This window comes from Trachurus japonicus, chromosome 12 (genome assembly GCF_045865225.1).
Source record: "Trachurus japonicus isolate A0001 chromosome 12, Traja_1.0".
NCBI classification, from domain to species: domain Eukaryota; kingdom Metazoa; phylum Chordata; class Actinopteri; order Carangiformes; family Carangidae; genus Trachurus; species Trachurus japonicus.
Window position 1 is genome coordinate 3,627,865 of NC_140918.1, and position 25,749 is coordinate 3,653,613.

Sequence of the window (25,749 nt, forward strand, 5' to 3'; positions counted from 1 at the left end):
TTTGCCTTTATTTGATAGCACAGTGAGATAGACAGGAAAGGGGGAGGCAGAGAGAGGGGGAATGACATGCAGGAAAGGTCTGCCCGACGCGGGACTCAAACCGTTGAGGACTGTAGCCTCTACATGGGGCGGCCGCTTTAACCACTGCGCCACGCACCGCCCGAGTTCAACATTTTGAACGTGCGCGAACAGGTGAATTTCACATGTTTGCGTCATTCGCGCCGTGCTGCGCCACCGGCACAAATTTGCGTTTAACACCAGTCAGTGGAGCCTTAGTCCTCTGACTGGATATTCATCAACACTGAGTTCAGCTCTTTGCAGCTTTTGGACCAAACCATCCAGACTGTTGTGAAACTTGTATAGCAGACAACACTTTGTAATTTGATGTCAGAGGTGTGAACTTTGTGCTGAGTGTGAGCTCTTTGATACAGGAGATGACAGATTTAGAAAGCAGATGGTTCGGAGCTTCTTTGTGCTGCAGTGGAAGATGATGATCCAGTTTCATTAGTGACACTTTATTCACTCCATGTGTTTATTGGTGTGGATCTTCATCAGCCTCATCCTCAGGTCCACACCAGAAGTAAAGCACAACATTGTTGATGTTTGAATTATTCTTTTTCATGAATTGTCAGTGAAGTTGTTGATAATGAACAGATGATAAACTGCAGCTGTGTTGTGTCTTGTTCTCTCCATCAGACGTCTGTGAACTGGAAGTGGACATGAACTCAGTGAACAAACACCTCAAACTGTCTGACAACAACAGGAAGGTGACATGTGTGACAGAGAATCAGCCATATCCTGATCATCCAGACAGATTTGACCTCTTGTATCAGCTGCTGTGTTCAACTGGTCTGACTGGTCACTGTTACTGGGAGGTCGAGTGGAGTGGACAGGTTGATATATCAGTGAGTTACAGAGGAATCAGAAGGAAAGGAACCAGTGAGGACTGTTGGTTTGGAGAAAATGATCAGTCCTGGAGTCTGAGGTGCTCTGGTGTTAATGGTCGTTACTCTGTCTGTCACAACAACCACCAAACATCCATCTCCTCCTCCTCTGTCTCTCACAGAGTAGCAGTGTATGTGGATTGGCCTGCTGGCTCTCTGTCCTTCTACAGTGTCTCCTCTGACTCACTGATCCACCTCCACACCTTCAACACCACCTTCACTGAACCTCTGTATCCTGGGTTCTGGGTCTATCCTGGTTCATCAGTGTCTCTGTGTCCTGTGTAGGTCTCACTGTCTCTCCTGAGGATGGATGGATGGATGGATAGATAGATAGATAGATAGATAGATAGATAGATAGATAGATAGATAGATAGATAGATAGATAGATAGATAGATAGATAGATAGATAGATAGATAGATAGATAGAGAGATAGATGCTTGCTTGCTTTTATTCATTTTATTTTTAACTGCTTGTACATACCCACAGAGAATGAGAAATCTGAGACAGTGGAAACTGAAATGAACTGAAAGGATGTAACGTCTCCTTTTTGGAACAATGTTGATGTAATGCTAATGTAAACATAATAAATGCTATGTTTTTGTACAGTGTATAAAAGACAAATAACGGTCTCAGGATGTCGAGGTGCAGCTGAAGTATGAGAGTGCGATTGTTCAGGATTGCATTTTTCTCTGGCTTTCAGGGAGACTTGCTGACGAACACAGAATGGAATATCCCTTTAAGCCCACAAAAATGTAATGTCTGAAGATGGTGCTACCTGTGATAATTGTGATAGTGAAATAAATTAACAAAATTTGGTACTTCCCCTTTAAAAAATAAAAGTTCACTTTTACCTGTTTCATATCTATCCAAACAGTATTACCACTATAATTACAACACATGATTGAGTTGAAACAACAAAAAATATTAATTACAACCTTACGAATTGGATTTGCAAATTAGTAAACTAGTTCACTGTTGACCTTCCAATTCATAAGGATGATTCTCTTTGCAGAGAGAAAGCCTAAACTCATAAAGTAGTGTGTAGAGCTTGATTTGACATGTCCCAGTGATTGTCCAAGAAGGCATGTGATGGGACAGGTAGGCTACATGAACCTTAAACATATCTGTTAGCACCTTTGTTATGCCAAGCCAGAATGTTTTGACTGCCGGGCAGTCCCCCAAGATGTAATAATGATCCATGCCCCAGGGATTTGTGTTGACAATCACCTATGAATTTTTTATTTTTTTTTAAATAACCCCACTCTTTTCCTCTGACTTTTAGCTGTATATAAAAGTACTATTTTTAACACATTATAATGCAACATTTTTTAAACATATTTACACTTCATGAACTGTTATTTATTAACGACATAAACATTTTAATGAATGAAATTAAAGACCACAGGGCTACAAAAACAAACAAAAAAACAACAGATAAAACTTTAATCCAGGAAACAGCAGCAACATCACAGATCACATTAAAAACAACTTCAGTGACTTAAAGTTTGTTCAGTCTCAGCAGGTCGATGCTTCAGTGCTGCAGATAATCAAGTTTTATAATGTCAGGAAGCCTGATCTATAATCTATAATCTATAATCTATAATCTATAATATCACATCACAACTTTACTCCAGTCCAGGTCCTGATCTACAAACCTGGACTTCACCTGGGTGAATGCAGAATAAAAGGAGGTGAAGAATCTGTTTTACAAAGAGCTTTATTACACAACTGGTTCACCAGGACAGAAAATAAAAACTGTTAACGACACCGTTTCTAATCAATACTCTAATTAATCCCCATGATCTGGTTCCTTTTCTGTTTTTGAACGTCTTGAACGTTTTTTTTTCTTTTAAATCAAATATCAATACATCAGTGTTTTAACCCCTCGATCTCCATCAGCTAAATCAGTTCTGTAGTTTATTTCTCCTCCACAACAGGAGGAAGAGCATCAAGTGAAAACATCTGTCTAATCACACACACGCACACACTCACACTCCTACGCAGCTGTGCAATAATAAAACTGTGAAACACCTGCAGCAGGTTCTGGTTCAGACTGAGTGTTAAAAAGCCTGTGAGAGAGAGCATTAAAACCATTGAGATCGGTGATTGTGTTTGCAAACAGCAGCTTCACCCTCTTATCAAACACCACAGCCCCACCCAGGGTGAAAGTATTGTTACTATGGAAACTTTATCTGTGAGATAAAAAAAAGAAAAAAGGTTTAAGGCAGCGAAGTGTCGACAGGAACCAGGAGACGTCAGGTAGGCTAAGTGAAGTAAAAAAAAAAACGAATGTTAGATCTAAAACAGAGGTGGATGATATATATATATATATATATTATTATTTTTTTTTTTTTTTACATTAAATTAGTTCATTTTTTATTTTCCACTAATGGAAGCTGCAGAATCAGCTGGGAGCACTTCCTGTTTGCAGTGCATCATGGGTTATATACAGAAAAACTCCCAGGCCCAATTCCAATCCGACCCCTCACGGACTCACTGACTTAGAGGCGCGTTCACAGGAAGTCCGTGAGTGTGTGAGGGCTGTTCCGTTGTCAGATCATCAAGTCAGTGAGTCAGTGAATGAGCCCTTACTGCCCCCTTACCGTAAGTCAGCACCAATGCTGACTTTGGGTAGGGGAATTACCCACAGTTCATAGCGTTGTGAAGTCAAACACATGAGATGCCGTCGGAACGCGAGTGTTAAAAAAAAAGAAGTAAATTAACACACGTAGTCAGAGAGAGCTCCGCCGCTCTCTTTATTGTTAATGGACAGGAGCCAAAAAAAAAGAAAGAAAGGGAAAAAAAGAAGAAGTTTACTGTCAGTATTAACGTGCAGTTTATGATTATTGATGATGATTTGATCAGATCTGATCCAGGAATATTTTGTTTTGAGTCCGTCCCCCTCACACACCTTGTGCGTATTGAAAGTACGGTAAATTATCGGTCCAAGGGCGGAGTTAAAAACATTTTGTTGTCAAGGTAACATGTGGTGAGAGTGTGTAAGTGCTGTTCCATTCATGTTTACAGCATCTGGACCCTCACAGACTCTCACACTCTGTCACTTAGAGCTGACGTCACTTTAGTCAGTGAGGGTTCAGGGCTTTAAGGAGTCTTTAGGGGGCGGATTGGAATTGGGCGCCACTGTTTCACTGTGACCCTGAAGGAAACATGATGGATGGTTCTGAATGCAGCTGGATGGAGAAGTGCAGTTTTATTTTGAAGGGACATCATTTCTCAGGAAGTGGAAGTCAAACTGAAACAGTGAAGTTCTGTGAGTGGGACTTTTGTTTAGTTTTTTAACTAATGCACACAGGAAGTAGTGTTCACGTCCTTATAAGGCGTCGCAGGTGAGAATAATGAACACTCATTGGTGGTCGGTCTATGTTTCCACTTCCTGTCTCTTTTCAGATGGATCTAAATCTAAATTTAAATAATAACCAGATTCAGGTTCCTCCCTCTGCTCTGATGTCATCACATCCCGACCAGGTGAGATCCTGGTTCACACCTGGACTCACTGACTCTCCAGGTGAACGTTCACATTTCTTTATTTAGGAAGTCGTTTAAGAAGAAAAAAGTTACACAAGTTTCATTATGAAGTGTCTTTGTGAGAACAGAATAAGAATTAATGAGTTATTAGATTTCAAAATAAAAGTCTCTTTGGGCTGCTCCTCGTCCACAGTGACACTCACCTGTTTCATAATTAAAATATGTTTGTTTTTTTGTTTTTTAAATCATCTGTCTCTGTCTCTGTCTCTGTCTCTTCATCTGATCCGAGTCCATCTACTCGTTCCCGCTGTCCTCCGTGTCCTCGTCCGCTCCCTCGTCCTGTCCGTCAGCGTCAGCGTCGGCGTTCCTCCTCTCGGGGTAGTTGAGGATCTGTCTGTTGGCCTGCATGATGTACTGCTGCTGCTTGAAGTAAACCTTCAACACGCCCTTCATCAGCACGAAGGCCACGCCGCCCTGGAGAGAGACACAGAGAGAGAGGAGCAATATTAACCAATAAGTAATAAACTGTGTTAAAGGGATAGTTCAACATTTTGGCAAATTGCCCCATTGCCATAATCCCTATAGTCATAGCAGTAGGTTCTTTACCTTTAATTGTCGGTGCAAGCTATTTTTAGAACGGCGGAGCATCACACTCTAATTACACTCATCAAATACACAATCCAACAACTCCACAACGCTCTGGTGGACAAGTTGGGACCTGCACATTCACCACGCTATGAGATAATAACACAACGTTACCACACAGAGTTGTTTTAGAGGTAAATGCAGAGACTGCTTGATGAAAAACTGTCCCTGAAGGCAACGCGCATCAGCGGTTTTGCATGAATTTCCCTCTAAACCAACTCTGTGTGGTAACGTTGTGTTATTATCTCATAGCGTGGTGAATGTGCAGGTCACAACTTGTCCACCAGAGCGTTGTGGAGTTGTTGGATTGTGTATTTGATGAGTTTGATGAGGGAAACCAAGAAATCCCATGAGCCTCCGTAGTGTAGCTCTGAGCAGCTCACGGCTCTGCTCCACCGTTCTAAAAACAGCTTGCACCGATAATTAAAGGTAACAAACCTTCTGCTATGACTATAGGGATTATGGCAACGGGCCAATTTGCCAAAATGTTGAACTATCCCTTTAAAGTTCTAACTCTGTCATGTGTGTGTGTTTATTCTGCGACAGCCTGGAGTCATTTCCTCCTGATCTGATGAAGGTAAACACAGCAGACAGACGGATGTGATGTGTGTGCTGTGCTGCCTTCAAATGCTGCAGGAATTTAAAACCTTTCATTCATTGTAAAGCAGATATACCTACTGTACTGTAAAAATTAACTATATTCATTTACATATCTTTATTTTAGCTACGTTAAATACAGAGTATTGATGTCGACTTCAACACATTGTTCAGTTACAGGCTCCAACTACAGGATTATTTTCTAACGTGACGTCTTTAAACAACTGACCACAACAATTTAGAAAGAGAGAAAAGTAGAAAAACTTTCACACAGGAGGAACTGGAAGCTGAATGAAAAACAGCTTCAAACTATTAATGCTGATTTGACTAATCAACTGATCGATTCATTGTTAGTTTATTTATATTTTTAAGCCTGTTTCCATACTTTCTCCATACTCCACATTTGCAAAGTGTCAGCTGAGTCACACAGATGCATATCAAAATGACAAAAGGCCGACTGTAACGACACTTTGATTTTAATATGGAAGTTGGGTTCTGTAGAGCTGTCAATCAAAACCAGACCAGATTATCTGAGCTCAGTCAGTTTCCACAGTTTAGTAGGATGTTTAATATGACGTTCTCCTCACCAGGACGGTTCGCTGCAGGTTCGAGGACACTCGTCCAAACAGCAGTCGTCCCACCAGGCTGGCGATGGAGGGGAAGACCAGCGCTCCACACAGAGTCCTGGACACAGACAGGTGGTCTCCAGAACTGGGCCCGTCCACCGGGACCCGGGGCAGATACCGGCTGTTACCTGGAGGAGAGACCAGATGTTCATAAACCACCACCACTGTGTGTTTGCAGTGCATCATGGGTCAACAGATAACTGCCACTGTTTCACTGTGACAAAGAAGGAAACCTAAAAACAGGAAGGTTCTGAACGCAGCTCTGCAGACCGCTCAAAGTGGATGTGATTTGACATAATTTGGTTGAAATGCTGTTTTCATGTGGAAGAGGAACATATGTCTGTGGAAAACTGCACAGAGGGAAGCAAATCTGGGTGGCACAAAGCTCAAAAGCATTTCTGTTTTGTTGGTACTTGAAGTACTTACAGAGCAGTGTTATGTTGCATCATGCTGAATTTGTTCTTATAATATGTTGGAAAAGTGTTGGTTGTTTGTTACCTCAATAAATTTAAGTAATTTCAATTAATTTAGAGCTGCAACAATTAATCGTCGACTGTTTTGATAATCTAATAATCAGTTTGATTAGTTTTTTAAGAAAAAAAGTCAAAATTCTCTGATTCCAGCTTCTTAAATGTGAATATTTCTGGTTTCTTTGTTCCTTTATGACAATAAACTGAGTCTCTCTTTGGTTTGTGGACAAAACAAGACATTTGAGGACGTCGTCTGGTGCTTTGGGAAACACTGATTGATGTTTTTCAACTTTTTTTAAACCAAACAACTGATCGATTAATCGTTTAAATAATCAACAGATTAATCGATAATGAAAATAATCGTTAGTTGCAGCCCTAATTTAATGTGTCATTTACATTAAAAACACACTCTTTTTGGTAGTAAAATAAGAGTTATGGGTAAAACACGAAATTCCCCAAAATTAAAACAGAAAAAACTGAATTTGGGAACAATTCAAAAGGATTTTACAGAGCCGTATGCAGCTATAGCTACGGTTACCTGGCGGCAGCTTGCGTCGGTACGAGTATCTCTGCCACAGCCTGATGATGTAATCCTCCCAGCGGATCATCTTCCCCAGCACCAGCACCACGGGGATGGTGGGCAGACCCATCAGCAGGAAGAGAGGGTCGGCTCGCTCCATCACATACAGACCCTTCTTATGGCCCACAATCTGTAGGAGACACACACACACACACACACACAGGTGAGACTCTGACACACCGAGACGCTCTCAGCTTGTGTTTCTTGTGTGTGTGTGTGTGTGTGTGTGTGTGTGTGTGTGTGTGTGTGTGAACTCTGTCTGACCTGCATGACGGTCACGGCTCCGTAGGTGACGGCCGACCAGTACACCGTCCCCACCACCACGCCCACCGCCGCGAAGGGACTGACCCGGGACAGAGCTCTGTCCACCTGCTGCAGGAAGTACACCAGAGGGCCTGAGGACGGACACACACACACACACACACACACACACTGAGTTACAACCTGAGGTCAGCTGTTCATCTCAGGTGAACATCCTTCAGTCCTGTCCCCCAATTTCAACTCCAGCGGTCCAGTAAAAATACGTAACTATTTTTGCCAGATCACAGAGCCCAGAGAATCCGGTACATTTCAAGCAAAAACACAACGACAACCTTTCCGATCGTAAATCATCACTTTAGCCACGTTTCCACTGCAGGAACTTCCCCCACAAGAACCTTTACAGGGCCTAACGGAGTCCCTGCCTGGGGGTAGGTACACGGATCAGCCGTGAAAATGTCCCGGTGGGGCTTGAGATTTACTCTGTACTGATTGGTCAGACTCAAAGCAGGATCATGTGACGCTAAGAGAAAGCCCAACATTACTAAAAAAGGAAAAACAGCTGGAAAAAAGAGAGAATAACTCAGTAAAAGACGAGTGTAGCAGTAGGCCTAATAAAAAAAGAAGTGTGATAAATACGCAATGGTGGGATTACGTGACGATCGAGACGGCTTTTGTCAACATTAGCTTCCCCCCCTGGCAAAAACAACAAGTCACTGATCAGTCAGAGGGACCTGAAGCTAAACAGGACGTCATGGAGGAAAAAATATTAATCAATAAGTTGGAAAACCATAATATTTCATGGTACAACACATTGAACACACAAACAGAAAGTAAAAAAAAAGAAATAGCACAGAGTACGTAGCCTGACAGAAAATCAACCTCAGAAAGGCAAAGTGATCTGTTGTTTAATTTTAATCTGACTTTATACACGGCTGTTATCACAACTATTTGTAGTTCTGCGGTGATCTCAGGTCTCAAGCTGCCTCGAGCTCCGGAGACGACGCGCGAAGTCGGTGGAAATTGTGTCTGAGTGACTCACTCACCCATCTTGGGGAAGATGACGTGGTACTCTGTGCCACACTGGGGGCAGTTCACCGCCCCCCCGTTGTTTCCCTTCTGCTTCTCGTCCAGCCAGCGCTGCAGACACGACTGGTGGATCCATTTGGTGCAGCCTTTACACCGGCAGGGGCTCACCCACTCCGCACTGTGGTCGTCCCGCTCTGTGGCGAAACACACCCAGCAGTGTCTGCACAACACATACAAGAATGGGTAAATATAAATGTAAACTATACAATATGGATTTGATTAAATAGATCAATAAACTCAAAGAAAATCAGTGAGTTTTGGTGGAAAAACATCCACTTGTTTGTCACAGCCACTTCTGTTTCTGTGTTGATATGATGTATTTATTCCATGCTAGCAGTGGTACCAGAAGGACCCACTAAAAAGTGCAGAATTCCACATTAAAGAAAAGAACAATTTGACAATAAATAATTTAAAATGCAGTTTAAAAACTTTCAGTACAACCCTTTAAAAAAGCATTTCAAGTTTAAGATTTCATAACAGCAGAAGTTTAAACGCAGGTGAAGCAGCAACAAAGAAAATACACTTATGTTCACAAAATACAATTTGTAAACATTATATTTTTTAGCCTATTATGAATTAAAGGACCAGTTCCCCCAAACAGACTTCATCTGACCGGTCTCTAAGTGTAACTGTGGAAACAATACATTGATCCTGATGTGATGTGATATGTGATGAGCTCTTACTTCTCCGGCTGCTCTTCAGCAAGAGCCATGATGGAGCTGGACACACTCCGCTCTCATGAACCCGTCACAGCCAGCAGCCGAGACCTGCAGGACCAACATACACACACACACACTTTATAATGCTTTGTTTTAGATAGCTAAACTACAGTGGTGTAATGTTAACACAAACTTTTAGTTTTGTTCTTTGATTGATGACAAACACTTCAACATGTCAGTGTCTGAAATGAGCTGCACAAACAGACAGACCTGTCTTGTCTTGTCTTTGCTCTGAATATAGCTGCGGTAAAACCAAAACAGTGACACTAAATTTGTCCTCAGCTAAATTCTTACAAGTCAAATAAGACCTGCAAGTTACTCTGTGACAAAACATCCCATCATCATTTAAAGTCTGTGAACTAAACCACAGTTTACTGTATTATATTATAAACATAATTCTGACATGAACCATTCTGCATAGTGATAAACACTTGAAATACATGTGACAACACTTATGTATTTTTACTTTTGTGTTATTTTGAATGCAAGTTTTTCATTTCTTTACATCCCAGTGGTGGTTGAAGGATTTAGATCTTTTATTAAAAGTATAATAAGTAAGGTGGACATACAGCACATATTCTAGTCTCAACATTCATCATGACAAGTTAAAGTCCTGCAATCAAAATGTTGCTGAAGTAAAATTATTATCAGTAAAATGGACTTTGAGTATCAAAAAATTGTGCAGAAACACTCTAATCAGACTTTATTTACCTGTGTCACAATACAACACAGTGTCATAAATTATAGGTTTTTCTTTCACGTCTTAATCTGATCATTACTTCTTCATAAAGCTTTGAATATGAGTTCATAATAAGTGTCACGCCGTAAGAAAAGTACAAGAACCTCAATCTCTACCTTAGAAATAGAAAAAGAGTATTTCACCAACTCTGTTTCTTGTGAATTGAAACCAATAGTAAAAATGACTCTGACATTATTCAGCTTCAATTCCAGCTCAAACAGTTTTAAACCTACTGAGTCATGGTGAGTAGTTTTGTCTCTTTAGACTAAAAAATGCACCTGCTATGACCTCAAAACAAAGCTGCAGCTAACAGGTGATAGCTTGGTAACTTTAGCTTTGAGTTCAACATGAAGCTAGTTACTTAACCTAGGTTAAACTATAATATTACTCACCCCTTACAAAACAGACCAATGACACTCACGTTAATACTTTTAATTTTAATTTTTAAAGGTCACTTACCTGAAAAATGACTGTACACACAGATAAATAGTTGGTTTTGACAGTTAAATCTGATCTAAAACGCCGTGTTATGCTAAAGCGGTCACGATAACTTTCTGGCCAAGAGAAGAGAGAAGTCCCGCCCCCTGCTCCGCTCATCAGCGTTCCGATTGGTCGCCTGCGGCTGTGACGCGCACGTTGTTGCATTCAGGGTGTAGGGGAAAAGGTGGGAATGTTTAATGTCAAACGTGAAAATGCGACCTAGAATCAGAATCAGAATCACTATAAACGTTACATTTGCCTGTAAATGGCCATCGTTGTATTTACACATGTTGTCATTATTGCTCAGGTAGATACAAGTGAACATATTGGGGGACATATGAAACAAAGCTGAGCACACTATGACTATGATGAATATTTATTATTATTTACAAGGTGAATTTAATTGCTCATTAATTTGAATAATACGAAATATCGGCAGACTTGGTGACTGAAACGCCTCGACCGCATTGTATTGGAAGAAGCTCGGGCGCGTATTTTTCACTATTTTCTGATAATTCATCGATTAATCGAAACGGGATCGTTGGGTGCAGTCCTATGTCCACGGGTTTGACAAAAAAGATGCTGCTGCACTTTCTCGTTGACAGCAAACCCAGTACGCATGTGTCTAAGTCTGATAAACGCCGTGATTGGTCACTCCTTCTGTCCGTCAAGCGAATCCTCGAAGCTGATTGGGCGGCCGCGGCAGGAGGCGGGGCCGGCCCTCAGCGGACAGCGGACAGCAGTACACAGAGGAGCGGCGGAGTGCGGAGTGCTGAGTGACTGGGCGTTATTTTTTACATGATTAAAACACTAAAACGGGGACGAATACTTGCACGGATCTATAGAAACATATCTCGAAGACCCAGTCCGTCATGGAGTCCTATGACATTTTAGCTAACCAGCCGGTTGTGATTGATAATGTAAGTATGATGATGTCATTCATCCTCCACACCCAAACCGACCGAGGCCGCTGCCGCTGCTGCTGGGTGGGGAACCGTTGGCTGCTGTAACGTTAAGTTAGCCGTTAGCTGCGGTTACTATTGTGTTACAGCTTATAAAAACAGCGGTTTATTGACGCTTAGCCGCCGTTTTAGTTAAACACACCGAAGCCAGAGGACAATAACACGGCTTTACTCGGTCCCACCCCAACGTGCATGTACCCGGCTTCGGTTGCTAACAGCTGTAGTTAGCGAGCGGCGTCTCTTTGACGTGTCCCCGGGTAACGTTAGCTAAAACCGGCTAGCTTGTCTCTCTCTACCGCTGCAGCCGGATCATCATCATCCACCGCGTTAATGCTGATGATGAATACTTATCATAGCAGGCCGAGCCGAGCTGAGGGAGAGTCAATCCCATCATGGAGCCATAATAAGCTCTACTACACTGTTGTGTTTGTGTTTGTGTAGCTTAGCATAGACTAGACTAGACAGTGGGCTTTGTATGGAGAACCGGTGCGTTCACGGCCACCTGCAGTACGTGAGACGGTTTAAAAACATTGGGAATAGGAGCTGTTCTCTGTTTTTATGTCTTTTCATTTAAAAAAATACCTCAAAAAATTGAGCTAATTCTGAATATGTATCTACTGTGTGTCTACAATGCTAGCATCAGAGCTAACCACCTTGGCGTTAATGCGTTAGGAAGTCATACTGTAATAATAGATAGAGTTTCCTGTTGTTCCCATTTTGCCATGAATGCAGCACCAGCCTCTGCTCTTTTATTTTACAGTTCAGGAGCAAAGGCAAGGCAACTTTTATTTGTATACCCCACAGTTTGTCTCACAAGGCTTTTACACAGCATCATAACATAAGAACACATCCTCTGGCCTCTGACCCTCACATCCACTGAGGGAAAAATCCCAAGAAAAAAACCTTTTAATGAGGAAAAACCAGGAGAAACCTGAGGGTGAGGAACAGAGGAGAGGTCCCTCACCCAGGATGGACAGACAGATGTGACATAGATGTTGTACAGAGACAAGAAATCAGTTTATAACAAGGAAGGTGTGGTTTTGGCTTGGGCTTTGAGCTGGTTTAGTGAAGAAGCTCAGATTGATGCAGCAGAAACTGAACTGTCTGTTTTTTTTAATTTATTTATTTATTTGATATAAGACAAAGTGTCTGTTGAGAGCAGTGGAGGATGTAGGACACAGTGTTTTCTGCTGTGTGTGACTGCCGGTGGCCTCTAGCTGTGTCTCATGACCTCCCTCTTTACTCAGACGCTCTACACAGAGATTAAAGAAACACTGCAGCTCTGACTTCAGCCACAACTAAGACCCTGTGATGTGATGTGATGTCGAGCCTAAATGTCAAACTCTCTCTCTTTCCTTCCTCAGGGTTCGGGGGTCATCAAGGCTGGGTTTGCAGGTGACCAGATCCCCAAATACTGCTTTCCTAACTAGTAAGTGTGTCCCGACCTCTTCCCAAAGCACTCACAATACAGGGAGCATGGAAATCTGCAGGAAATACTTTAATTATTGACATTTTATCTCATTATTTTGGTTAATAAATCCTCTTTTTGACTATTAATAGGGCAGAAAGTGGCTCAGTCTCCCCACCAAAGATGATTCATTCACATATTATGTGTCTTCCGATCAATAGTCTGAATCTCAAACATATTTAGACAGTTCAGATATCTGAGATCATTTGTTCCATCAGCTGTTATCAGCTGTAGTTGAAGCCTATATTATCTTAAATTATTGATGACATATTTTTGTATTCACACTATTTTTACTCTTCTTGAGTGTTTTTATGTGTTTGATTGTGAAGGCGGTTGCTGTAAACCCAGTTGCCCCTCGGTGACAATAAAAATCAATTCAATTTAGTGGTACAATATCAACTGAAAATGACATTTAAGACGCATCTCTGCTTGAAATGTGACTCTGATGATGATTATTGATTGATTGATTGTTGACTATTAGGCCTACATCAGGATGAAGTTCTTTAGGGAGTCCTTAAGCAAACACAACAACAATCTGATCAGAGTCGGTGATATTGATACTGGAAACACAATTTAATTAAACATGAGAAGCCACAACTTTATAAATAAACCACATTAAGAGCAAATCTGTGCAGGTTATACTGACACAGATGTGATTGTTTGTAGAAGTTATTAATGATTTGGTTTATTTGATTTCCTCTTTATGCTCTAACACAGTCTCATATGATTTGTGTCTCTGCTTTAAACATTAGTTTGCATGACGACTAAATGACTAAATATTGTCTATTTCTGTGTGTGATGCAGTGTGGGACGCCCCAAGCATGTGCGCGTGATGGCAGGAGCCCTGGAGGGAGACCTCTTCATCGGACCCAAGGCCGAGGTAAAGACACACCACAGCTGAGTCACGGTTTCAGTGGGAGGTTGTTGATTTGATCATTGCCACTGAAAAGAAAAGAAAATGATCATGAAGTGATTCGTTTTGCTTTTTCTAAGTATTTACCCAGACAACGATGAGGAGAGAGTTTTTTTTATTCAGAAACAGAAGCAGAAGCAGACAGCTCTAGTCTGGACCGACAGACCCGACTCCTCTCAGGAGCTTCTGAAGCTGTGACAGTGACTTTACTGGAAGATAAACACACTTAAAGCCGTCACAATGACACTCTGACAGAGCTGTGAAATATTCATGCCCAGGCTGAAGTTGGATTATTAAAGTAGTGAAGCAGAATATCAGGAAATATGCAAACAACAAAAAGACAAAGAAGAAGAAAACAGCAACACAGCTCTGATATTGAAGGGATGAATAAATAAAAAGCTGATGATGAATGCAGGATGCACACGGATGAATAAGAGAGTTCGGACAGGAGGTTAAAATGATCTGTACTGTCTAATAATTATTATTATTAATTGAAAGGGAGTGACTCGACGATATTTCTCGTTGCGTTAAAAATCTGTCTCGCGAGATTCTTTTTTTTTTTTTATGTTAAAACCATGGATCTAATACATCCATGGTTAAAACAATGAAAAGCAGGGTTTCCACTACCAGTTATCATTACTTTGCACCCCTTTCCACGGTGCTTTTCAGTCACAGCTGAGTTCTTCATAGTTCCTCCTCAGTAAAAACGAAACTTATAAACCAGCACATCCAGCGTTTCTCATTAATTAACGACTCTGTGGCGGCCGCGACTCTCTGTCTGTCAGTCTGTTGGTCCAGTCATATATTTTGTCATTGTAGTTTTTCTTAAAATCTCGTCTCGGTCTCGTGAACCCAATATCGTGTCTCGTCTCGTGAGATGAGTGTATCGTCACACCCCTATTGATTAACTTATTGTGTCAGTTGTGTTTATTCATGTTGATTACTCTTGGCTGTCGATCTTCTCCCCAAATCAGATTTGATTTTCTAACACTTCTTGTGTTAAATATTCAAATTATATTCAAATTTTGAATGTTTTCTTTTTTTAGCTCATTATATACCAGCTTATTATTGCGTCCCACGTTCACTAAAGGGCATTCCAACCAAATCTGTTACGTAACATGCAACACACTTAAGTTTTACCAACTCAATATAAAACTTAAAGAAGGGAAAATTGAAATATTAGAAGTAGCGATGCAATGGATCCGTTCAGATCGCTCTCCACAGATCGGCACACTCTGTGGATCCATCGATTAAAAAAAAAAAGAAGCCAAATAAACGAGCAATTAATAAAACTCTGCTGTATATTTGGAGCTGCACAACAATAACTAAATAGTTTGTTTTATCAACATGTTTACGACCCAGAACGTCTCATCGCATGACGTTAATTTGCTCATTTTTAAAATAATTCAAATTCTGTTACTTTGAATAGCGAAGTTGATTCTGACAGCTCTAGTGTGGACTTGCCCCGTTTCCATCACATCCCATAATAATCACACACCCACCTTCCACTTCATCTCCCATGAGCCTCCTGGCAAACTGTAGTCCAGCTGTCGCCATGTGACCGTGTTCCCACCGCGGCTCCGCTCACAACATGTGACTCCAACATTTAACAAACACTGTTTTTACAGATTTACCAGCTCACTAACACCCAGTGTGTTTGTGTGTGTGTGTGTGTGTTTCAGGAGCACCGGGGCCTGCTGTCGGTTCGATACCCGATGGAGCACGGCATCGTGAAGGACTGGAACGACATGGAGCGGATCTGGCAGTACGTCTACTCCAAGGAGCAGCTGCAGACCTTCTCCGAGGAGGTGAGAGAGCACACACACACACACACACACACACAAACACACACACACACACACACATAGGGGTTGCATGACTTCAGATTATTTAAAGTCGACTCTAATGTACACACTATAGACCGAATCGCCTTGTTGTTTACATTCTACTTCCGGGTAGAAAACCAGCACGTAATTTGAATGAGATCAATAGTAACAAACGAGAGTTTAGCTATATATATCATATTTTTCACGCCCTATCACCGTTTAGACAAATCTGAAATGATTGAAGAAACATTACTATTTCTGTGTGTGTGTTTTGTGTTGCTATGTGTTGGATTTATTCAGTTTGGGGGAATCACAGTGTCTAGAAAGCATCAGTGGCTGCAGCTGACAGGGACAGCTAACGGTAGCTAAGCTAACGGCAGTAGCTAAGCTAACAGCAGGACGTCAGCTGTTAAAACCCTCCCGTTGTGGGACACGACATGAAACTACTCCAGATAACTCAATCATGTTGTAACTCAGATATCCGCTGGAGAAAATATTTTTTCATGGAGCGTTTATTGAGTCACTGAGTTATTAAAGTTAAACAGGTAGCTAACCGTTAGCCCGGCTAATCTCTGATAACCATGACTAATTACAAAAATGTGCACACGTAAATAGTAATGTTTGTCCAATCATTGGTTTTATAGACTTTACAAACATCAGATTAGTCTAAACGGTGATATAGTGACATGAAAAAGTAGATATATATAGTGAAACTCTCGTCCGTCACTATTGTTCTCATGCTGGTTTTCTACCCGGAAGTAGTTGTAAACAACAAGGAGATTCGTCCTATACACTCTTATATAAGTGCAAAAGAAAATACTGTAGCTACTGTCAGTTAAACGATTATGGAGGAAAACGACACACAGGCCTCGTCACCATCACAGTCCTGCTCAGTCACAGTTTCAGTCACAGTTTTTGTTTTTCGATCCTGGTTGGTTGGTTGTTGCCAAGTAGTTTTTTTTTTAAATTGCTGGCTTATTCGGCTGCTGTGTTTTTTTTTTTCAATGAAAAACGGTGCGCTAGTGTTACATGCTACTTTTTTTTTTCATCAATGATCCGCGGAGCGATCACGGATCAACACTGATCCATGGCACCACTACTGGCTCTCCCTCACGATCATCCACATCCTCACTCTGGACACTCTCACCTAGAATAAAATTAATAACCAAGTTTACCAAGGCTGTGAATTCAGCAATAGAAGACAATTTAAATCAATTAGGGTGAGGGATTATTTTCAGCGCGCGTACAGCTGTTGTCTCAAGCAGCTCTTCTCTTGTACTGTCACATGATCAGCGACTAGTCTGTGCAACCCCTAGCACACAAACACACGCACACACACACACACACACACACCTGCTGCTCCTCCTCACACTGCTGTATACTGATTGTCCATCTGTGTGTGTGTGTGTGTGTGGCAGCATCCGGTGCTGCTGACCGAGGCTCCTCTCAACCCCAGCAAGAACAGAGAGAAGGCGGCCGAGGTTTTCTTCGAGACCTTCAACGTGCCGGCGCTCTTCATCTCCATGCAGGCCGTGCTCAGCCTGTAAGACTCTGATCTCTCCTCCTCTTCCTCCTCTTCCTCCTCCTCCTCCTTTCCCTCTTCCTCCTCCACTACTTTCTGCTGATTCATCGTCTGTGAACGTGACGTCAGGAATCGGTTCATTCACTTAGTCACAGCTGAGTCACCGTCCGAGCCTCCGTCTGTAGCTGTAACTCGGTGTTTAATAGATGAACTGACCGATCAATAACTTGATCAGAGTCGTCTCAGTGTCAGTGATAAGAAAAGCTTAATCTCTGCAGGTGAAGTACAGACTGTAGAAATGCTGTCCTCTCATTGGTCGATGCACTAGAGAGGGGGATGTCTTTATTTATTGGATTAGAGATTTTTCACCTGTTTCTACTGATCAATGTTGATTTAATTAAGACGTTATCAATAATCACAGTTATTGATTGTTAAACAGTAACATGTTGAACCTCCAACACAGATTAGTCTCAGTTTGAACCGTATTTGGCCGTTTTGAAAGATGCGTGTGAGGAAAATCAGCTGATTGATCCGTTATCAGCTGATCATTTACTCCTTCATATCGACATCAGCCCCAAAAAGTAAATTGAATTGAATTGAATTGAGTTGAATGACTTTGTTGTCATTTATACCAGTGGTAGAAATGAAATGAAACCAGCCAGCGCTTTGTGGCTAAAAGAGACAGTGAAGGGTAAGAAAATACGCACAACAAACAACAACACAATCCCACATCAGTCATGTTCTACTCAGAGGATTTCAGATGAAGCTGTAGATGAAGTTTGGAGTTTAGTTGAACATGAACTGACAGAAACGTCCTTCAGTCCGACTCAGAGCTGGTTCCTCCTTTCTATAATTTATTTACCTGCTGCTGCATCAGAACCTGATAAATCTGATATTTTATAAATCTGCTGTGGTTCAGAGACTGATCCAGAGTCAGCTGCTCTGTAGCGACGGCTGAAGTCAGTATCTCTCCTGTTCTGAGACCAAAACGTCCCTCATACGCCGGCTCCTGGCTCTGAAAACTGGCTCCAGACCAGCGCCAACGTCTATAGAGACAAACACAGATGTGATGAATATCTGATTACGTTTGTCTAACTGCTGAAGTAGCAGAAGCTGCCAAGCTACAGTAACCTTCATCTGATCACTGGCACCAGGTTGTTTGATTGTTTGGAGGAGAAGAGACAACACTGACTCAGAACGTTTACATGACGGTTGAAAAGAACAAATTACAGCTTTAATCCAGTGTTTTTCAACCTTGGGGTCCGACTCAGACTGGACGTCTCCAGAGATCCGACTAAAACTCCCAGATGTTGTGATTGGAAACTGTTTTTCTTCCTCATGTATTCACCTTTATCTGACTGGAACTGGACTGTGTATGTGCGCATGTTTCACAGTAGAGACAGTAGAGACGACACATAATGCAAGAAACGTCCAAAAAACCCCGACCAAAGTCATTTGTATTTTCAGCCTGGACCAGTGCATCGGTCAGGAACTCTAGTTGAGAACTGAACTCTTATATCCAGTTCTTTACTAAGTGACAGAAAAGTCAACAGGAAAGGAGTGAGTATTAACCTGCTGAAACGACGCATATCGTCACCAAGTGTTGAATAGGAGACACTATAAACTAGCCTGGCTCTCGCCAGACCCTTGTAGTTCCGCAAAGCTACGCTGAGCTCCGCACAAGGGTCTGGGACTGCTCCATAGGCGATTCATTTCAGAAGGCGGGGCCTTGTAAAAAAAATCTTGTATGTGATTGGATAAACCACTTGTCCGTTATCTTGTTGACGTGCTACTTCAGCCACTCACTGCGAGCTGCCATTGTTGTTTGACTCAAACAGTAGCTTCAGCGCTACGTCACACCTCAGAAAGTCCCGCCCGGCGATCCTGATTGGTTCATTATTTTTTGCTCCGGGGAAGAAGTTTGCATTGGCCTCGAGTCCAGACCCTTGTGTGAAGCTGAGCGTAGCGCCTCTGGTGGAGCTTTGCGGAACTACAAGGGTCTGGCGAGAGCCAGGCTAACTATAAACTGGGACAAGGACAGAACTATGTATTTTTTCCTTTTTCCCTATATTCACTGTATAATCTAGGCCGACGACTGTAACGGGGGGGGGGGTGCGCGATCATAGCGGAAATAATGAAAGTAATGGCAAATAAACACTGCATATCTCCAAAATCAGGCAGGTTTCCAGGATGCCTCATTTTTTTTTTTTTTTTAAAAACAGGAAGTTTTTTTTTTTTTAAGTATATTTTTTGGCTTTTTATGCCTTTATTTGATAGCCATAGTAGAGATAGACAGGAAAGGGGGAAGCAGAGAGAGGGGGAATGACATGCAGGAAAGGTCTGCCCGACGCGGGATTCGAACCGGGGACGCCTGCATTGAGGACTGTAGCCTCTACATGGGGCGGCCGCCTTAACCACTGCGCCACGCACCGCCCCCAGGATGCCTCATTTTAATGTAACAATTGCCGATGAGAACCGGTGTCAAAAAGGAAAAAAGGAACAAAGCAAAAAAAATCGATCACAGACTTTCATGATCGATTACCATGGCAACGAATGAAGCTTCGAATTTTTGGGGTCAGCCCTAGTATAATCACTAACTTTTTTCTACTTATTTTTCATTATGTTATTTAATTATTCCTTATTTTCTTGTTTTTACTTGTAACAAGTAGTGTTGTCACGATACCAACATTTTGGTACCGGTATCGGTACCAACATGTTTTTCGATACTTTTCGGTACTTTTCCAAATAAAAAGAGAACACAAAAAATGTCATTATTGACTTTATTTTAATAGAAAATCTTAGAACTATAACATATGCATCAGTACTGAACTCTAAATTAAATCATTAGTGGTCTGTTTAAAAATGATTATCAACTGCGTTATTTGAGGTCTGAAAACACTGCATCATTTTTTGTTATTTTGACCAGTTGTAATTTTTGGGAGAAATTGTTCTCAGTAGTTTATAGAATGAAACACAAATGTTCATTTTACACAAACACACACCTATTGTTTCCCATATGCAGCGCCACAGAATCAAGACCAAGCCCCCCCCACCCCCCCATCAACGCAATATCGCTCCGTTAATTCATCTCCGCGTAGCGCTGTTCACTCACTCACTCACAGAGAGAGGGAGAGAGAGAGAGAGACAGAGACAGAGAGCATGCCAGTGGTGATCCGCGGTAAAAACGAACTTATCAGCCAGCTGTTTGCATTAATTAACGAGTCTGTGGCGGCCCGTCTCTCTCGCGCGCGGCGCGCACACACACACACACACACAGACACACACAAACACAGGCACGTGGACAGGTGGCGCTGTAACGGTAATAAAAAAAAAGCACCTTGCTTCTTTTGTGACTCGCTCACTCGCTTGCCGCGGCTCAAATTACAATGCGGCGACTTCACGCGGCGACGTCACCGCTGCCGGCGGCGCAAAATGAAAGTACCGGTCCCTTCTAAGCGCAGTATGGTACCGTTTTAAATGCGTCAGTACCCCGGTACCACTCTAGTACCGGTATACCGAACAACCCTAGTAACAAGTTTGTTTTTAGAAAATGTTCTTCATGGGTGAGGTTTTCATATATGCCCTTTTGGGTTTCATACACCCTCTTCGCACATCTCAATTGTATGATACTATTTTAAATGATATGTTCATGCAAAATAAGTAAACTCAGACGAGATGCTCGACTCAGCTGTTCATGTAAACGTCAAAGGTCAGTCTGAGGTCATGTGTTCACCTGGTCTCTGTCTGTCTGTCCTCTGCAGGTACGCTACAGGCCGGACCACCGGCGTGGTGCTGGACTCGGGCGACGGCGTGACCCACGTGGTTCCCATCTACGAGGGCTTCGCCATCCCACACTCCATCATGCGCGTGGACATCGCGGGCAGAGACGTGTCCCGCTACCTCCGCCTGCTGCTGCGCAAAGAAGGATACAACTTCAACACGTCGGCCGAGTTCGAGGTCGTCCGCACCGTCAAAGAGGTGAGAGACAGAGACAGAGGAGGAGGAAACGACAGGTGAGCCGTTTGTTTGTGAACCGGTTCTGACTGGACCCGTGTCTCTGTGTCTCTGCAGAGAGCCTGCTACCTGTCCCTCAACCCGCAGAAGGACGAGACTCTAGAAACAGAGAAGGCTCAGTACGTCCTCCCCGATGGAAGCACTTTAAATGTGAGTCACTGCTTCACCAACACCTCAGTTATTGTTTCATATTCTGGACCAGGACATTATGACTTATATACTGACTGACAGACATGGTTCATCACACAAAAGGGATCTGTTAGATGACACACCTCCTCTAATTTACTTGTCTCCATCTGCCACTCCATTTAAGAAACTAGAGCTGCAACAATAATGGATTATTATATTAATCATCAACTATTTTGATAATCTAATAATCGGTTTAAGTCGTTTTTTAAGAGAAAATGTCCAAATCCTCTCATTCCAGCTGCTTAAATGTGAATATTTCTGGTTTCTTTGTTCCTTTATGAAAATAAACTGAGTCTCTCTTTGGTTTGTGGACAAAACAAGACATTTGAGGACGTCGTCTGGTGGTTTGAGAAACACTGATTGATATTTTTAACATTTTATTGACCAAACAACTAATCAATTAATTGTTTAAATGATCAACAGATTAATAGATTATGAAAATAATCGTTAATTGCAGCTCAAATTTCAAGTCCAGACTTAAATCAGGACTCCATATAGTTTCCTTTCCTAGTATATTTATCATTAGGTCAAACTCTTTTTTGTTATAAGGCACTTGTATTGCTTTCTTTTTTGTTGTTGTTGAGTTATTTTTGAATCTTTGTGTATTTTTCAGGGAGGTATTTTGTATTTAAGTCCATACAGGGTTTTTAACCTCCCCCACACTTTCTGTTCTTGTTTCATTTCTGTTTTTGTAACTGTCCTTGATTTTTATGTTGCAAATAAATCAAACTAAAGCTAAGTTCCTCTGTGACCCACATTCCCTGAACTCCTCCTCCTCTTCCTCCTCCTCCTCCTCCTCCTCCTCCCCCTCTTCCTCCTCCTCCTCCTCCTCTCCAGATCGGACCGGCCCGGTTCCGAGCTCCAGAGCTGCTCTTCAGACCCGACCTGATCGGAGACGAGAGCTCGGGGATCCACGAGGTTCTGGCCTACGCCATCCAGAAGTCTGACATGGACCTGAGGCGCACGCTCTTCTCCACCATCGTCCTGTGTGGAGGCTCCACACTCATCAAAGGTGGGAGGAGGGATTCAGTTTAATTCAATTCATCAATTTTACAAGTCAAGAATAAAAACACAAGACAAAAAGAAACAAAAAATAAGAACAAAATAGTCAGAATGATGAAAACTGACTCCTCTTCACCTCCTGCAGGTTTTGGGGAGAGACTACTAACTGAGGTGAAGAAGCTGGCGCCCAAAGACGTGAAGATCAAGGTGAGTCCAGTTACTATTTGGGGAAAGTAACTACTAACTGACCTCACCTCTGACCTCTGACCTCCTGTGACCTTGTTTCTTTGTTTCTCTGTTCAGATCTCGGCCCCCCAGGAGAGGCTCTACTCCACATGGATCGGGTAAGAACTCAACTGATTCATTAGTTTGTTTACAGGGATGTCCGATATGCCGATGTTGTCCAGCACGTTAACTTCCGATTTCCGATATGCAGGTTTTTTGTTAACATCTCCTGTCAGAAACACGCACACATACACGGGCAGACAGACACACACAGAGGGAAAGAAAGCCACATACACACACACAAAGCGCTCTGTCTGCATCGCTACAACATGCGTGATGGCGACGATCGGAGCAGAGATTAAATCGGGGAGTGACACACGAACATTGAAACAGCCAATCATGTAACAGCTGTGTAGTTCAGCTGTGGCACCATCGCCATGTGTGTTTGTTTACAACCGAACAGCATGCCGTGTAGTGAGAACATGTGAACTATTATTGTGTGTCTAAAGCAGCGGCGGCTGCAATAATTAAAGGACAATTCTGGGCAAATTCAACCTGGGGCTCTAGTTTCCTACTATGTTAGGTCTAAAAGAAGGACTTTGAAGATTTTCTTTTTAATTGCCCCTGTTTTGCGGGAGTTGTGTCTGTCCCCACTGTTTACATCCCTCAAAACCGCATTTTTTTTTCACAGACAGTGTCAGATGGCTACTCAAATGCACACCGAGGGGTTTGTTTACTTCAAGAAAGCCGACATGTTTGTAAACGGAGCTGGAATACGAAGTCTTGCGAACGAAAATCTTCAGAATCCTTCTTATCCACAAGTTTCCGAACGTCATCTATGGTCAAAACCGGAAGCCGGTTTTGCATTTCCGGTGGAATTTTATGTTTCTGTTTCCATGGTTTTCAGTCGTTGTCATAGTTGCGGTAAACGCATGGATCTATTAACACTGGCTTTTAACACAGATGTCAATTTGTGTGATATCTATTGTTAAAAGCTGGTGTGATGATCCATGCGTTTTACAGATTTTCATTGGAAAAAAAAAAAATCCATGCATTTACCGCAACTACCGAAACCATGGAAACGTAAACATAAATTTTCACCGGAAGTGCAACACCTGCTTACGTTGGATAGACCTAAATTATTAGGAAACTAGAGCCCCAGGTTGAATTTGCCCCCAGAATTGTCCTTTAGCGATGGTCCGCCGCTACGTTATCAGGTTTTCATTATCGACAGAAAAAACGATAATGATATGGACAGATGTTAAATTTTAATGCTAATATCGGGCCGATATTAACGGACTTTCCTAGTTATTTGTTTCATATTGTATTGTATTAACCCCTGCCCCCCGCCCCCCCCCTCTCTCTGCAGTGGTTCGATCCTGGCGTCACTCGACACCTTTAAGAAGATGTGGGTGTCGAAGCGAGAGTACGAGGAGGACAGAGCACGTGCCATCCACAGGAAGACCTTCTAGTCCCCCTCCTCCCCCCATCATACTGTCAGAGACTCCCCCACTCCCCCCCCCCAACCCCCCTCTCTCTCTCTAAACCGCTGTCAGCCTGCCCCCCCCCTCCTCTCCCCTCCCACCCAAAGAAACACACACACACGTTTATTGTGTGCTCGTTTCCTTTTTCTTCCTCTTCCTCCCTCGTTCTTCTTCCTGCTGTCAGGGTGACGGTGACCGCACCCATCGCCTCACCCCCCCTCCCTCCACCTCCCCCCTACACATACACATACACATACACATACACACACACATACACACACACGTGCACACACACAGCTGACATCCACAGTGGCGGGCGGCGGCACCGTGGACTCGTCCTGTCTGACTTGAGTCTCTCCGGCTTCAGGCCCTGGAAGGAAGATGTAGAATATCATGACAACGTGTCAATAAACATGAATGTTTTTCTTTTCTTTCTTTTTTTTGCTACTGTTGAAATTTCCATTCCAAAACCGAAGATTTAGATTTTTTTTTTGATGTCCAGGTTGTAGTTTTTTTTTGTTTTGTTTCTCTTTGGATCAGACTGGGATTAGCTCGATCAGACTGTAGCAGCGTCTCGTGCTCGTCGGCTCAATAACCACTGGTATTATTCATATTATTATTATTATTATCATCATTATTATTATTATTATAATAATATGTAGAGATGATACAACAGGCCCAAACTGCACAGGTGGGAGCTTCAAGTAAATGCGGTTAATTCCTCTGTCATCGACTCGTTCCATGTCTCTGCACGTTGCTGTTGTTTCCTCTCAGAACCAAACGAAAGGTCGGAGAAGACTTGATCGGTTTTGTTTTTTTTGTAGCGGTTCCACGTTTACAGCCAGAGACGAAACATTTAAAGGAGAAATCTGCTGTTTTTCCTCCTCGTTTTTTTTTTTTTTTGATTTTCACATGAATTGGATCCAAACACAAACGGTTTACGACAAAGAAACTAAAATAAATCCTCGTTTCCAGACGTTAAAATCAGCTGTTTGTTGTTCAGTTGAGTCAAATGTTTTTTTGGCCCTCGTCCTCTTCTGTAGTCGAGGTGCCTTCAGGAACCAGAACGAGATCTCAGTGCTTCGTTAAAAAATCTGTTGCATGTTCGTTCTGGTTCTGGTTCTGGTTCTGGACGGAGAAACGCTGAGAGGCCACAGAGCCAACATGGCTGACATTAGTTTTTCTATTCCTCATCCTCTTCCTCCTCCCTGGCCCCTCCCCCTTCCCCTTTCCCCCTCCTCCCTCTTCTATATATCAGTCAAACAGTCTGGGTCTTCTGATTTCCCGGTGGCAGTGAAGGGGTCGTGTCCACACCTGTGTCCGCCTTACTCCGGCTGCGTCAGCGGAGCGTCCACGTCGTCTTTTTTGCTTTTTTTTTTTTTTTTTTTTTCTTTTCCGGGTGTTTTTAAAAAAGATTGAGAAAAAAAACTAAAGAGGTTGTTCAATCGTCATCAGCCTTGTGTACAGTGGAAACAAACAAACAAACCAACAACAACAACAAAACCATAAC

General features: G+C 42.4%; 3 protein-coding genes across 4 annotated transcripts in view; 2 read left to right on the top strand and 1 right to left on the bottom strand.

The window, feature by feature from the left end:
- Positions 1–1,584, top strand: part of LOC146976856 (NACHT, LRR and PYD domains-containing protein 3-like) — a 13,986-nt gene extending 12,402 nt beyond the window's left edge. Inside the window, exon 13 of the mRNA XM_085792626.1 lies at positions 697–1,584. Within this exon, the coding sequence (XP_085648752.1) occupies positions 697–1,229 (533 nt within the window). The 3' untranslated portion in view covers positions 1,230–1,584. The remainder of the gene's footprint in view (positions 1–696) is intronic.
- The window catches only part of marchf5l (membrane-associated ring finger (C3HC4) 5, like), a 253,777-nt gene extending 243,026 nt beyond the window's left edge, over positions 1–10,751 (bottom strand). The window contains exons 1-7 of one of the 2 annotated variants that reach the window (XM_085792624.1): positions 10,614–10,746; positions 9,380–9,463; positions 8,654–8,856; positions 7,614–7,744; positions 7,308–7,479; positions 6,261–6,427; positions 4,692–4,905 (exon numbers count right to left, since the gene is read on the bottom strand). In XM_085792624.1, coding sequence (XP_085648750.1) covers positions 4,726–4,905; positions 6,261–6,427; positions 7,308–7,479; positions 7,614–7,744; positions 8,654–8,856; positions 9,380–9,408 — 882 coding nt within the window. In that variant the 5' untranslated portion in view covers positions 9,409–9,463; positions 10,614–10,746 and the 3' untranslated portion in view covers positions 4,692–4,725. Of the gene's footprint in view, positions 1–4,691; positions 4,906–6,260; positions 6,428–7,307; positions 7,480–7,613; positions 7,745–8,653; positions 8,857–9,379; positions 9,464–10,613 lie in introns of those variants that run through there. The other variant, XM_085792625.1, reaches the window with a different exon arrangement.
- A 613-nt stretch (positions 10,752–11,364) lies between these two features.
- On the top strand, positions 11,365–24,665 carry actr1b (actin related protein 1B). Its single transcript, XM_085792628.1, has 11 exons — positions 11,365–11,554; positions 12,961–13,025; positions 13,869–13,944; positions 15,660–15,785; positions 17,222–17,346; positions 21,087–21,303; positions 21,397–21,489; positions 22,366–22,540; positions 22,676–22,737; positions 22,834–22,874; positions 24,125–24,665. The coding sequence occupies exons 1-11, from the start codon at positions 11,507–11,509 to the stop codon at positions 24,225–24,227; spliced, it is 1,131 nt and encodes a 376-aa protein (XP_085648754.1). The 5' UTR covers positions 11,365–11,506; the 3' UTR covers positions 24,228–24,665.
- Positions 24,666–25,749: the final 1,084 nt, after the last annotated feature.